Source organism: Lacerta agilis, chromosome 2, assembly GCF_009819535.1.
Source record: "Lacerta agilis isolate rLacAgi1 chromosome 2, rLacAgi1.pri, whole genome shotgun sequence".
In the NCBI taxonomy this organism is placed as follows: Eukaryota; Metazoa; Chordata; class Lepidosauria; order Squamata; family Lacertidae; genus Lacerta; species Lacerta agilis.
The window spans coordinates 32,141,901-32,155,698 of NC_046313.1; the positions used below are offsets into that span (position 1 = coordinate 32,141,901).

The following is a 13,798-nucleotide window of genomic DNA, read 5'->3' on the forward strand; positions in this document are numbered from 1 at the left end:
GCCAAAACACAATTTAGTATTCTGGACAGATGGACTGACATTAGCAAAGCGGTATATTTCTGTGAGGGTGCAACTCCACAGAGATCTTTGAAGGCCTACAATTTAAATGTCACAGGGGGAACAAGTGCTGTGAGGAATAACACCCAACCCTACTTACCACATGTCTAGATGTAACCAGGCGTTCTCTATATCTTTAAACTCCCTGGAAAGTAAAATTGGAACATTTTATTAATGCAATGAATATGCAGGTGAAAATTCACTCCATTTTTATCCCACCTTTCCTCCAAAGAACCAAAATAAATAATGTTGCAATTAAAGCAAACTATGATTACAGCTAACAATATACCAAAGAATAAGCAGCTGCACAGGCAAAAAAAGCTTCTATCAGCCAGTAATGCAAATGAAGGACTTGGGTGCATTTCCTTCTGGAGAATGTGGTGTTGTCGCTCTTCCCAAGGATGCCAGATAATTAAATAGATGGGATGTAAAAGGACCATTTAAGTCCAGTGTTCCCCAAACCTGGGTCTCTAGCTGTTTTGGGACTATAGTTCCTATCAGTTCCTGACCACTGGTCCTGCTAGCTAGGGATGATGGGAGTTGTGGTCCAAAAACAGCTGGAGACCTAAGTTTGGGAAACATCGACTTAGTCAAAGTGAACTTTCAACCAGGGTTCTGTCTTCCAATACAAGTTAAGCAACATGTAATATGTCACATTATTTATATTTTGATATATGTGCTCTTAAAGAGTTCAATACAGCACTGCTTTCATATTTTCGGTCTTGTTGCAGTTTATGCATTGATAATTTTTTACCAGAAGCTTAAGAGGTACCTCTTTCCCCAGAACTTTGGAAAGTGCTGGTGTTGGGAACCACCCTGATAATTTTAATCGCCTGCTTTTATACCCTGCTGATGTTTTGTTTTATTCTTTTGACATTTTATAGCGTTCACTGTTTATTTTACTAATTTTACGTGATGCATTTCTGCCCTGTGAACAAATGGCGAAGGGCACACTATGCACAAGGATTTATTTATATATTAGGCTTGTTAGCCACTTGCTACCTGAAAGTCTCCAGGCAAACCTACATAACACATCTGAAAACATGAATATAAATACATTACACCATGAAAGCAAAACAACCCCCATAACAGCCATATGTAAACAAGCCTACCTCATTATGACAACCAGCTGATTATAGGCATTATTTTTAGAATTGTCCTGGATTTGCAGACAGCTATATATATTCATCTATCTGATCTTCTCATAGGGCAACAAGCCACTTTCTCTGGGTATGCCACCCAGAGAAGCTGAATATTAGTCTGGATCTCATGGCAGTGGCCTCAAACCATGCTGCAAAACGTCAAATTACTAGAGAATCACTTCTCCAATAAGGATAACCTGCACACTACCCCTTTTGCCAGCTGCCAACCCCCTTGCTACTTTCATGGGCGATGCTTACATACACAGGAGAGGCAGATTTGGAGATCTGGTTCTTGCCTGTGGTTCCTGCAAGGAGTGGGAAGAGGAAGCACCCCAAATTGTCAGAAGCAAAACACACTCTCTTAAGGAATCAAGACGTACAGGATGAAGGTTTCATTCCACACAGGATTTAGAGTCTGACTGATGATTTGGGTGCGGTGAGTCTGGTCTTCAGGGAGCAGATTCTTCACCACAGCCTTTGATCGCTTTTTGTTCTCTTGGCGGGAGCCACCACTGATGGAAGAGTCCCGAGTTTTCTCTTCTATCCCTAGGAGGCAGTATGGGTCGCTGAATCCTGCAAGCACAGAAGTAGCTATTGAAACATACAGGGATCGTTTTATATGTTAAGGCCCCATCACCACCAACACGATGAGAGTTGGAAAATACTCTCATGTTCTCAGTGTTTTACAGGAAGAAGCCCATCCTGAGTTGAAGTAGGAACCCTATTGAGTTGTTCACTCACCACTGACATCTTTACCCAGAATGCCCCTGGCTTGCTTCACAGTTGCTTTAAGACAAAAAATTGGTTTCTGAAGAAGAAATAGAAAGAATACATTTAACTTGCAAGTCATTCAATCTTTCAAAAAACAGCACAGAACAGATCCACAGTACAGATCCTGGGAGCTTGCGAACAGACCTCGGAAACAGGGACAAGGATTGCTGGAGGAGACTGAAGAGAGTGAGATTGTGTCTTTTGGAGCCCCGAGAGGTATGTGTGTGGCTGGTGGCTCTGTGGGAACACAGGATCTAAGGGGGAGGAGTTACAACTGACAGGAAGCCAGGCTGAGGGAGGAGTTAGCAACCAGCAGCAGTCAAACTTTGCTCATTGCAGATCCTGGGAGCTCCCAACAGGGGGCATTTGCAAGGCAAGGGCGTTTAGCGGGGGAGTTTAAGGGGGAGGCCCAGAGTTCTGTCTCTTGGTGTGCATAGGACCAGAGACATTTGGGGGGGGAGCTGCTGCAGTGACCTGTAACACCTGTGTCATGTTTGTCATTCTGCCAGAGAACAAGGAAGTGCAAGCAGTTAGGAAAGACACTCATGGTGTGTGTGAAGCAGAGCTGGTGAGGGGCATGGCTAGGGAGAAGGTGTGGTCTGGAGAGAGTTATGAGACCCAGATAAAGAGAAGGTCTGAGTTCCCCTCCCCTTAGACTTTACCTCTAGCTCTTTGACCCTCTGTAGTAGAATATCATGCTCTTCTGGATCCATACTGAAGGCCTGGTTGAGATATTGGAAAGGAAATAATTAGAGACTACTTGGTTTTATAATACTGCATGAAGTGGGGCGAGGTCCATCACCTTGAGCTCAGTGAAAGGAGGCAGCATTGAGCAGGCATGCTAAGAGTAGTCCCTTATAGCCTTGACACGGATTACTGGTATTTTAGATTGCACATATAATGGCTTAAAATAGACCCGAGGAACTGATAGCTCTCCAGGCTACAATTCCCATCACCCCTGACAACTGGTGATGCTGGCAGAAGCTGATAGGAACTAGAGTCCCGACAATAACTGGAGGGCCACAGGTTCCCCATGCTTCGCTTAAAAGAAGAACTATTTGTTACTGTTCTTAGGGCTTCTGTTTTCATTGCCCCTTGATGTCTCAGGATAGCTGCTTGCACATTCTCCATATGTACGTCTTTCCTGACCTTTCAAACAGCATTAATTCTGTGCCCAAACAGACAGCCATCCCAGTAGAGACCAAATTGCTTGCTTGAATATCACTTTTATTGCAAAACGTAAGGGGAACCATAACCCTCTGTGGGAGTGGGAAGTAGCAAGGAATTGTGAAAGCGGCCTTGAAAAGGGGTTGGGTATCCACCATGTCAAATTATGAAATTAAAAGGAAGAGAGGAGAAAGGAACCTTGATGGCAGAAGAGGCAATAATACCCAGATATAGAAAAGGGATGCTGAGGAAAGGTTAGCACATATTTCAAGTGGCACCAACTTTAAATAAATATTAATGGGGGCTGGGACAGGACACAGAATATGGTGCGGACAGAAAATTTTTCTGCTGCTTATCTTCTAGGGCAAGTTGTACCAAAATTATCTACTGCAGAACATCCTAAGCCTAGCCACTAGCTTTCTGAAAAAGGCAATTTCTGGTGGCCTCTCAAACATAAGGCCTTCTTAAGGAATGAAGCCACCAAGTAACTAAAGTTTTGTCTGTTGGCTTCTGCTGTCACCATTACTTGCCTGCAGTTCTTCTCTGACAAATGGACTCCATATAGCAGAGAATAAACACTTTCCTCAAGATGTCCTTTGGGATGTCTTGTGGGTGTGATGGTGGTGGGGATATTAACAAAACTGAGACAGTCATTTCTTGCGGTGGTAGGCAAAGAAATGGGCAAGGCAAGAACACAACCCCAAACAGAGATGGATGCCAGACTTTAGGCTGAATATTAGTGAGACAAGATGGACTTGGCTTTCATCTGACCTTCTGCACATATGCGTACAGCTCATCTGGATCAGCAACATGGGTAAGTTCTGGTTTGCCCAAGCGATGGAGAATGGTGTAGAGGACCTCTTCATATAGCAGGGTGCGCTGCAACAGCACATTAGAAACAGATAAAAAAAAACAAACCAAAGTTTTCTGGGTTACTGTCCCTGCATTCTCACTTTATTGTGGATTGGTTAACCAAAGGGAACCTTGAACAGAATAAGGTTGTTGTTCTTGAGGGAAGAGTTTTTCATACTAATAATCCATTTTAACATATCTCAGGGTTGGATTTCATGATGTAGAATTAAAGAGGTGGATGTAGCCAGGAGCCCATAGGATTCAAACCAACTATCACATGGCAGATGGCAGAACCCCCTTCCAACCTGACATGACCAACCTGCCCTTCTTTTTGACTAACACAGCACTTTGACTTCAGCCCTAGAGGCACGCGTATTGTGTCTCAAGGCAAATGGATGCCAACAGGACCTTGGAGGAGGGAGATTCCAATGGTGCCCCTAGCACCTATGGAGATCATCACCCAGAAAGGTGCCCCAGTCAGAAAGAACCTAATACACCATGAGTGGCCCTATTCTCCAGTGCTAGATCCTCAAAATCCACCAGGAGCAGAAACAACAGCAGATCTGAGTAGAGAGCCAGCCCAGAAAGTGCAAAGTGCAGCATATATCTGACAACACAATGCCTCCCTTCTCTTAGTGCTGCTAAGGAGAAGGAAGCCAGAAACAATATGTGCTCTGGATCAGCGTCCTGCTGCTGCTTCGGGATGGAGAAGTAAAATCAGCTATAAAGCTGCCCAGCTGGTGCACGGCAGTTGCTGTGACTCATCTTCCGTCTGCTGTCTGTGATGGGAGCTGTCCAGCTAGAGAGTCTCTGTAGATGGACAGCTCCCCTGCTGCTTTGGATGACTTGCTTCCTGAGCTCTGGGCTTGCCAAGAAGATGGGAAGATGAGCAAAGCAGCAACGATGATCAGGAGTCACAGCCACACTAACCAACCTAACACAGTGAAGTTGACAGTCTGCCACAACAAACTAGGAGCAGGTACATCACAAAGGCACCTGCACAGGAAACAGCTCTGCTAAATGCAGAAATCTCATGTAATCATGGGGTGGTTAAAAAGTTAAATTCATTATAGAAAAGTCAACAACTGATCAACATCTTGTTTTCGGGACCAGTCCAACCAGCTGGGGATATGGAACAGGGCAGCACCCCTACAGAGGCACATAACAAGTAGCTTTCAGAAAAGTTCTAACCCCATGGCTGATGCAATTTTTGGCTCAGTTCAGCAAGCTATTTTGCCAGCTTCAGGGAAAGAGGAAGTAGAGTTGGAATTGCTAGACAACCTAAGGGTATGCTTTCTATTTTTAAAAAACCCCTCTATGTTAACCACAGAGATGGTGCAGTTGGGGTCAGAGAGTTGTGAGAACCAGAGGAAAGGGAGATGGTCAGAAGGAATGGCTGCAGTGGGGGCTGCATAGAGCTTGGCCTGTTTAGGACACCAGTAATACCTGCTGTCTTCACCTTCACTGACTTTAATCTACCAAATTGTTAATGGAAGCCTTCATACTGAATGGTTGTTTTTGTAACAGATGTTTGTCATGCGTATGGCATGGTGTGGGTGTGTTTCACACAGGGTAGATAAAAATCAATGGTTTTTAAAAATATATATATTTAAAAATCAACTTTTTTCTTTAAATCATATTTTTTAAAATTTAAATCAGATTTTTAAAATAAAATGCTTTTGGAGGGAATTTTCCCCCCTAAAGATAGCTTTCTATTTAAGTTACAGTATAGTCCAAAGGCTATTCATCAGGATACAGTAGTACCTCGGGTTACAGACGCTTCAGGTTACAGACTCCGCTAACCCAGAAATAGTACCTCGGGTTAAGAACTTTGATTCAGGATGAGAACAGAAATTGCGTAGCGGCGGTGCAGTGGCAGCAGCAGGAGGCCCCATTAGCTAAAGTGGTACCTCAGGTTAAGAACACTTTCAAGTTAAGAATGGACCTCCGGAACGAATTAAGTTCTTAACCTGAGGTACCACTGAATAATGATTTGTGTTAAGTTTTTCATGCGTGCTAAAACTCAGTCTAAGGTTTTGGTTTTTTTAAAAAAAAATTGTTTAACCACATGGGTTAACAAACATGGATACATATGCTATAATGTTATTGTTTTAGTTAAAGAAATTGTTTAAGTTATTATTAAGGAAATTATTATTTTTCTCCTTCCAATAAAGTACAGCAGAAAAGTTGTCCAAATATAAACAGTTAACTTGTTAAACCTCACAATAATTTCATAATTATCTGTCAATGTATTTCTAATAGTATAACAAAATCAGTAATTTTTGATATAACTGTAAAAACTACTCTGAAAATTTATTATTCCAAAAATGAAATCTTCATCTGGTTGTAAATATTAAGATTATACCAGCAAGAATTAGTCTTTCTGTAAAAAAAATAAAAATGCTTTAAATGAAGCCTTACTGACTAGTGATTTAAATCATGATTTGATTTAAATCAAATCCATCCTGGTTTCACGCTTTATTTCATGCTGAAATGCACCTCTCCACCTCTGCTTCTGACACCTGAGATATACCGGTACATTTTTAGGACCCACCCATCTTTTTGTATAATTATTTTTTTTGTAAGTTTTTAAACTGTTTTAAACTGTATGTTAAATTGTTGTAACCGGCTCAGAGGCCTTACAGTGAAGGGTGGGTAATTAACAATAACAACAAGTTCACAATAGTTAGATACCTGTGCAATGATGATTGAAGAAAACAAATCTGTCCCTTTTTAAAAAACAGTACATAGTATTCGAGCTCACCCACTGAATCTGGCTGCATAACCCAGACACACACACACAAAAGGGAAAGTACCATTTCACAGAATGCATCATTACCTTAAGGAATTCATTGCCTGAAGATGTGGAGGCAGTCAATGAACTAAATGGCCTTAAAAGGGATTAGACAAATTCATGGAGGAAAATGTGTTAATGGCTATAAGCTGTGATGGCTAAATGAAGCTTCTAGGTTCAGAGCAGAGGCAATACAGGCTCTGAATAGCAGGTGTCAGGATACCTTCAAACCCTTCTTTGTACGTTTTCCAGAGGCATGTACATATGGACCATACTTTTAAAGCACATTCCTCCAGCCAAAGAATCTTGGAAACTGTAGTTTCCACCTCACAGGGCTACAGTTCCCAGCAACTTAAAACAAACTACAGTTGCCAGGATTCTTTGGGGGAAGCAATGCACTTAAAACGCATGGTGTGTGTGCAGCCCCCCTGGGTGGCCACTGTTGGAAATAAAGATGCTGGACTACTGGTCCTTTGGCATGGTCCACCAGGGCTCTTTGATTGTATACTATTGGGAATGAATGTTAGATTCTTACCTCTCTCTTAGAGAATTTATGGGACAGGTCCATCTGGGAAAAAGAAAATAAAAATACTTTCAATGACAAGCTGTAATCAGTGGTTCTGTCAAAGTAAGACTTTGGGGCATGAATGTAGGGTCTTACTCAGCAGAATGGATCAGGAGGGGTCCCAAAATGGGGCAAATGCATTATCACAAATGCTTACCACATTGTAACTTTAAAACACAACACAAAAAACATCATTAAAATCAGCAATATATACATAAGCAAAAGCAAGTTTTAAAAAATCATTATACCATATTTAAAAGTGTTCTACCTTCCCAAATAAATCTTACTACAGCAAAGGTGGCATTTTTCCATCTCCGCCGTATTAGGCAGTTGGCCCCCTACCTCTCTCGCCCTGATCTGGCCACAGTGATCCATGCGACGGTCACCTCCAGACTTGATTATTGTAACTCGCTCTACGCGGGGCTGCCCCTGAAGCTGACCCAGAAACTCCAGCGGGTGCAGAATGCCGCGGCGAGGCTCCTCACGGGGTCTTTGCCGCAGGACCACATTCATCCAGTGCTTTACCAGCTGCACTGGCTCCCGGTGGAGTACAGGGTCAGGTTTAAGGTGCTGGTTTTGACCTTTAAAGCCCTATGCGGCTTAGGACCCTCATACCTAAGGGACCGCCTCTCCTGGTATGTCCCAGGTAGGACCTTAAGGTCCTCAAATTTGTTGGAGGTCCCGAGCCACAAGGATGCTAGGTTGGCTTCAACTAGGGCCAGGGCCTTCTCAGTACTGGCCCCGACTTGGTGGAACAGTCTGGCACAAGAGACCAGGGCCCTGCGGGATTTGGCATCTTTCCGCAGGGCCTGCAAGACGGAGCTGTTCCACCTAGCCTTTGGGTTGGTTTCAGTTTAACCATGATGTTTCGTTCTTTTGGGGTGATTGGTGGGCTACTTAAAAATGAGGCTGAAGTTGAGATTTAGTTTTAAATTGTATTTTAATCTGTATTTTAATGAACTGTTTTATGTTTTTGTTGTGATTTTATTGGTGTTAGCCGCCCTGAGCCCAGTTTGTCGGGGAAAGGCGGGGTATAAATAAAAATTTATTATTATTATTATTATTATTATTATTATTATTATTATTATTATTATTATTTTCAATAAAGACAGGGGGAAGAAAAGCAGAAGGCAATTACTCTCCTTTTTAACACTCAAACAATGCTAAATAATTACAATTACAGGTAGGTAGCTGTGTTGGTCTGCCAAAGTCAAAACAAAATAAAAAATAAAAAATTCCTTCCAGTAGCACCTTAGAGATCAACTAAGTTTTATACCAAGTATACCAAGAACAAACTTAGTTGGTCTCTAAGGTGCTACTGGAAGCAATTTTTTTATTTTTTATTTTGTTTTAAATAATTACAAAACATTCTATAGAGATGTGGGTGCCTTAAAGTACAAGTGCAGATCCTTTCCCCAACAACAAGAACAGAGCATTTCCCAAAATCTGGAGCAAGCCGGCAGGGCATCTAGGTTCTCAGGTAGACATACATCTCAGGAACATTTAGAAGAAAACAACAGCCAGTAACAATTTGGCTGTTTATTTGTCTCGTGAATTAAGGGCAGCATGCAATGAAGCAGTTCCATTCGAACACAGACTTCTGGATGCACAATGGAACTTTCCTTCCCTCTCCTCATGTACCCATTTAAGCTGTTCTGGGGGTTTCCCCAACCCTCTGGAGCTGCTATGGGGAGGGTCCAGGGTCTATGCAGGGAGAATGGAACGACTTTTATTGGATACTACCCTCAATATTTACATTTTCTTACAAAAAACAGCTCTACTCCTCTTTAATATTTACATGATTTCACAGTATATTGTAAACAACAACCAAAACTACAACAACCCTTTCTTTATTAAACACAATGGGTTGCAGGCATTAATATTTATTGCAAGCAATCTTACAGGGATTGGGCACAACAGAAGGAAACCTGGAGCAACCTTAACTACTGACACATTACTATGGTAAAAAGACTGGGAACAGTAGCTTGAAAATGAAATTATTTCCTTTTATAGCTCTGCTGTGTACTTTACACAAGAGACAGAAAACTGAAGACGAGGCTTCTCTGACTGTCTGCCCAGCAAATGTACTGCACAAGAAAACTGCTGGGAGGTTGTCCTCAGCCTGAGGAATCACCAGCTGGAGAAAGTGAGCAATAAATGCTGGCATCATATATGTGGGTTCTTAGGAGCCCAGACAAGTTAATGAGGAGTATTAAAAAGATGCACTAGTAAGTCTGTGAACCTGGTTTGAAAAGCGAGAGGAAGCAATGTCCCAATGTGTGTTCCAGGAAGAAAATGATTTGGCTAACAGCTACCTACCCTCCCAGTTTACAGATAACACTGCAGGTGCTGTATGTATAGAATAATGGTCCTGCCCAAGGAAAGTAGAAGGAAACCAATTCCACACACACCCATTGCTCCGACAATAGTCTGCAGCTAACATAAGCATGCTAGCTTCACTAGAGTTGTCCTGGTAGTCAGGAGAAAAATGCTTCAAAGGGAAGGGTGAAGGTCAGGTAAAACTGAGGGTAGGGGAGAATGTGGTGCATACCCCCCCCACCCCCACCCCCATTTGCAGCTTGTGGTTGGTTGCAATCAATACCCCCTCAACACAAAATCAGCCCATCATGAGCACTGCCCTGCAAGGCAACAAGAACATATGCCAATGCTTCTTCCTAATTCTGTCCACCCACCATGAGTGATCATGACCTTCCATTTGTTTTTTTAAACTTTATTGCAACTTTAAACCTAACACAGCGCGCGCACACACACAGAATCATTATCAAAGTCAGCAACATATACATAAGCAAAACCAAGCAATTTTTCTTTAAAAAATACCTTTTAATAAAGCAGAATGATATATAAAGGTAAAGGGACCCCTGACCATTATATCCAGTCGCAAACGACTCTGGGGTTGCGGCGCTCATCTCGCATTACTGGCCAAGGGAGCTGGCGTACAGCTTCTGGGTCATGTGGCCAGCATGACTAAGCCGCTTCTGGCGAACCAGAGCAGCGCACAGAAACACCGTTTACCTTCCCGCCAGAGCGGTACCTATTTATCTACTTGCACTTTGACGTGCTTTCGAACTGCTAGGTTGGCAGGAGCAGGGACCGAGCAATGGGAGCTCACCCCGTCGTGGGGATTTGAACCGCCGACCTTCTGATCGGCAAGCCCTAGGCTCTGTGGTTTAGACCACAGCGCCACCTGCTTTATTAGGAAGATCTAGAGAGATGTGGAATGTTTGGTTTCTTAAAATATGGATTTATTTATTTTAAGATCCCTGTCAGACATTTTCCACATTGTAAAAACAAACACCACTATAACAAGTGTTGTGAGTTGCTGCTTGCTGACTCGCAAGTTGTGCTTTCTTTCTTTTAGAAATAAGAGAACCACACCATTCCATAACCATAGCCGTAACTGGTTAGTGCAGGGGGGGGGGGGGTGAGGCGCTGGAAAGGAGTTTTACGGCGCAGTAAGAAACAAGACTTGCTCCGATGAGTCTTTGTTTTCTGATTAGGAATTTAAAAGGCAGGTTTGCATCAATAGTATTCTCCTCCCAATTCCTAACTTGCAAGGCATCAGAAACGACCACAGGAGGGAAAGGATACTGGATCAGATCAACAAGTCATAAACTGCTTGATGAACAGAGACTAGCTCACTATATTTAAGGATCTGGTGACCTCTGTTTCAGTGTATCTGAAGAAGTGTGCATGCACACGAAAGCTCATACCAAGAACAAACTCAGTTGGTCTCTAAGGTGCTACTGGAAAGAATTTCCTATTTTGTTTTGACTATGGCAGACCAACACGGCTACCCAACTGTAACAGAGACTAGCTACTTGTTAAGCCCTGAGTAGCTAATGCAAGAAAACGTGGCATGGTTGTCTATGGTCAGTGGAGATATTATTTGTCAAGGCCATTCCTTCTTCAACTAACCCACTCAGGGGAACTCCACCACCAGGAAGTATTTAACGCTAGCTGATTTTGCACATGCAAAATTAACAAGTTACACCAAATGTTATGCAAGGACTTGACAAATATCAAGAAGCAAAAAGCCCTTAGATGTTCCTTCACGATCTGGCTCGTGTGGTTTGCACACTATTCTTTTCCAAGACTGCAACTGCCAGGGCATCTCAACCCCTGTCCCACAAAAGGTAGGTCAAAGCTAGACCTCAAGGTAAGGACCAGTAGCTAGAGTACTGGGTTTGATGTAACAAATCCAGGTCGAAAATCGTCATTAAGTAGCTCCATGGCCTCTCAGCCTAACTTACCCTGCAGGGTGGTTGCGCATCTAAAACGCTCTTTAGAATAAATATATTCAGAAATTTAAGAATGGGATCTAAAGCACCCCCAAAGGTTTCAGTATCTCAGCAGGTTGAAGCAGAACATGAAAGGGAGGAGATGGAAAAGCAAGAGCTGTAACTTGCCGCTAAAGAACATTCTAAAGTGAAAGAAAAGACTACATACTTTTTTGTTGTCTTTCCCAGGGGTTTTCCCCACTGGGGTCTCTCTGTCAGCCTCCATACTTGGCTGGTCTAGGGAAGGCCTGAGCAATAGGGAAAGCCTGAGCAAGTGGAGGAAGATGCCACCAGCAGAGTGTATATACTCTTCAGAGGCTGAACCCTGAACTCAGAAGCCTGTCCCTGCCAGCACAGTGTTCCCATCAGCTCTCACATGCTTAAGAGGAAACCACACTCTTTTATCACACTCTGACCACTGTGACAGCAAACGGAAATGTACCCGGCCCTCTTTCACAGTTACTGAGTTGTCATTTCTCTAGAGCATGTGGAGACCTCTGTTGCACTGGTGGCTGATCCAAAACAAATTTATCGCCCTTTCTTTGATTCGTTTCTCTGTACGTATTTGCATTCAGCTGCCTTGAGAGTTACACTGATAGGGGTGTGACATAAATCCTCTGCACAAACAAAGCAAATTCATATTCATGTTGGAAATTAGTACTGCATATTCCCATGCGCTAAGCTAAGGACAGGCTCAAGACCTCTGAGGAAGCACTCTCAGATCCCAAACAGAGCACATATCTTTAGTCCTCCTGGCAAGGACAGACTGCACCATTCAGCAGCTTTCTCCCATCCTTCCACCTGCCTCAGTGCTGTGAGAAGCTGCCTTCCCCTCCTTATTTTACCCCCACACCTGTGATGTATGCAAAGGTCCTACACTCCTACAGGGCTAAGGAAATTTCCCTAGGTAAGCAAGCTCAGTAAATAGTGCTTGCTATCATGTCCAGGTTTAACTGCAAAGAATTTCCCTTCACCAATTCACCGTGTGGCTCCCACACCTTCACCATGTGGGTCACAGAGATCTGGCTCTTCTGTGCTTTTGCACACATTTGTCAACACACTAGCAAATTAACTGCATCCCCATGATTCCCATCCACGCGAGTGAGTGGTACTTGATGGGATGTATTTGCACTGTGTCTTGTGCACACGGCCAAGTTTTCTGAGACACAAGTTTCCTATATACCAGACTTGCAGAAAACAGTGGGTCAAAAATACCACACACACACAAAATCTGTGTGTCATGTCGGCCCCACCAGCAGCTCACAGAGGAGCACCTGACTAGCAGAAGCAGGATGTGTCATGATAGATGGCACCCAGCAAAACATTAAAAAAACACCCACACAATGTGCTCCAGTATTTCCACAGTTGGCTAACTTGCAATTTTAGGTTGGATGCATCCCCTCACCCCACTGCCCATTCCCTCACCATCCATACATCAGGAAAATCCAAACTGAACGGGGGTGGGATGCGCAGGCTGTCATTTGCATAAGGACAACACTGTATGGATGATGTGAAAAACTTGTATATATATGATGCCTCGATTCCACTTCAAACTGACTTCTGTGCACAACCACAGTACCTGCTTTCTGAGTTGTGATGAGTAACCTTTCGGTCTCTGCCTCCATTTCCTCCCATGCCACAGTAGGAAGCGTAGAAAGACATACACTCAGTTTCATTCTGTGTGAAGAATCTAATGTATGAAGTTTCTCCCCCACACATCCACCAATAAGAACTGCGTCTGCTGTTGTTACTTAAGAACAGACACAAGCTCTTACGATCTAAGAAAGTACGTGGTTTCCAAGCCAATGTTGCCTCACTGAAACAGGCAGGAAGAAATATGCATTATCTGCATCAAACAAGCAGAAACTTCCACTTTACTCTTTTTAAGCACTGAAGCTCAGCTGTATGGTACATCAAGAACTAAAATCGGACCTCATACTTGTTTCAGTTTTCTAAAAAGGATAAAGAATAATATATCTGGAACTCTACTTGACAAAGAGCAGCAGTCTTGTCTCTGGTTTATGACTGAGACACCCTGAGGGTTAGAAACAATGTCTTTCTTTTCACTGATGGGAAACAGGAAGATATATTATTCACATAAATGGCACTTTGATCAGATTGTAGTTCATCATATAACTGCATGTTATTATCA

The 13,798-nt window shown here is 42.9% G+C and overlaps 1 protein-coding gene across 1 annotated transcript in view; it reads right to left on the bottom strand.

Moving 5' to 3' along the window:
- Positions 1 to 12,033, bottom strand: part of UNC13D (unc-13 homolog D) — a 36,924-nt gene extending 24,891 nt beyond the window's left edge. The window contains exons 1-7 of the mRNA XM_033139347.1: positions 11,816 to 12,033; positions 7,319 to 7,351; positions 3,909 to 4,016; positions 2,633 to 2,692; positions 1,941 to 2,007; positions 1,580 to 1,772; positions 158 to 202 (exon numbers count right to left, since the gene is read on the bottom strand). Of these exons, the coding sequence (XP_032995238.1) occupies positions 158 to 202; positions 1,580 to 1,772; positions 1,941 to 2,007; positions 2,633 to 2,692; positions 3,909 to 4,016; positions 7,319 to 7,351; positions 11,816 to 11,872 (563 nt within the window). The 5' untranslated portion in view covers positions 11,873 to 12,033. The remainder of the gene's footprint in view (positions 1 to 157; positions 203 to 1,579; positions 1,773 to 1,940; positions 2,008 to 2,632; positions 2,693 to 3,908; positions 4,017 to 7,318; positions 7,352 to 11,815) is intronic.
- Between the last annotated feature and the right edge of the window lie 1,765 nt (positions 12,034 to 13,798).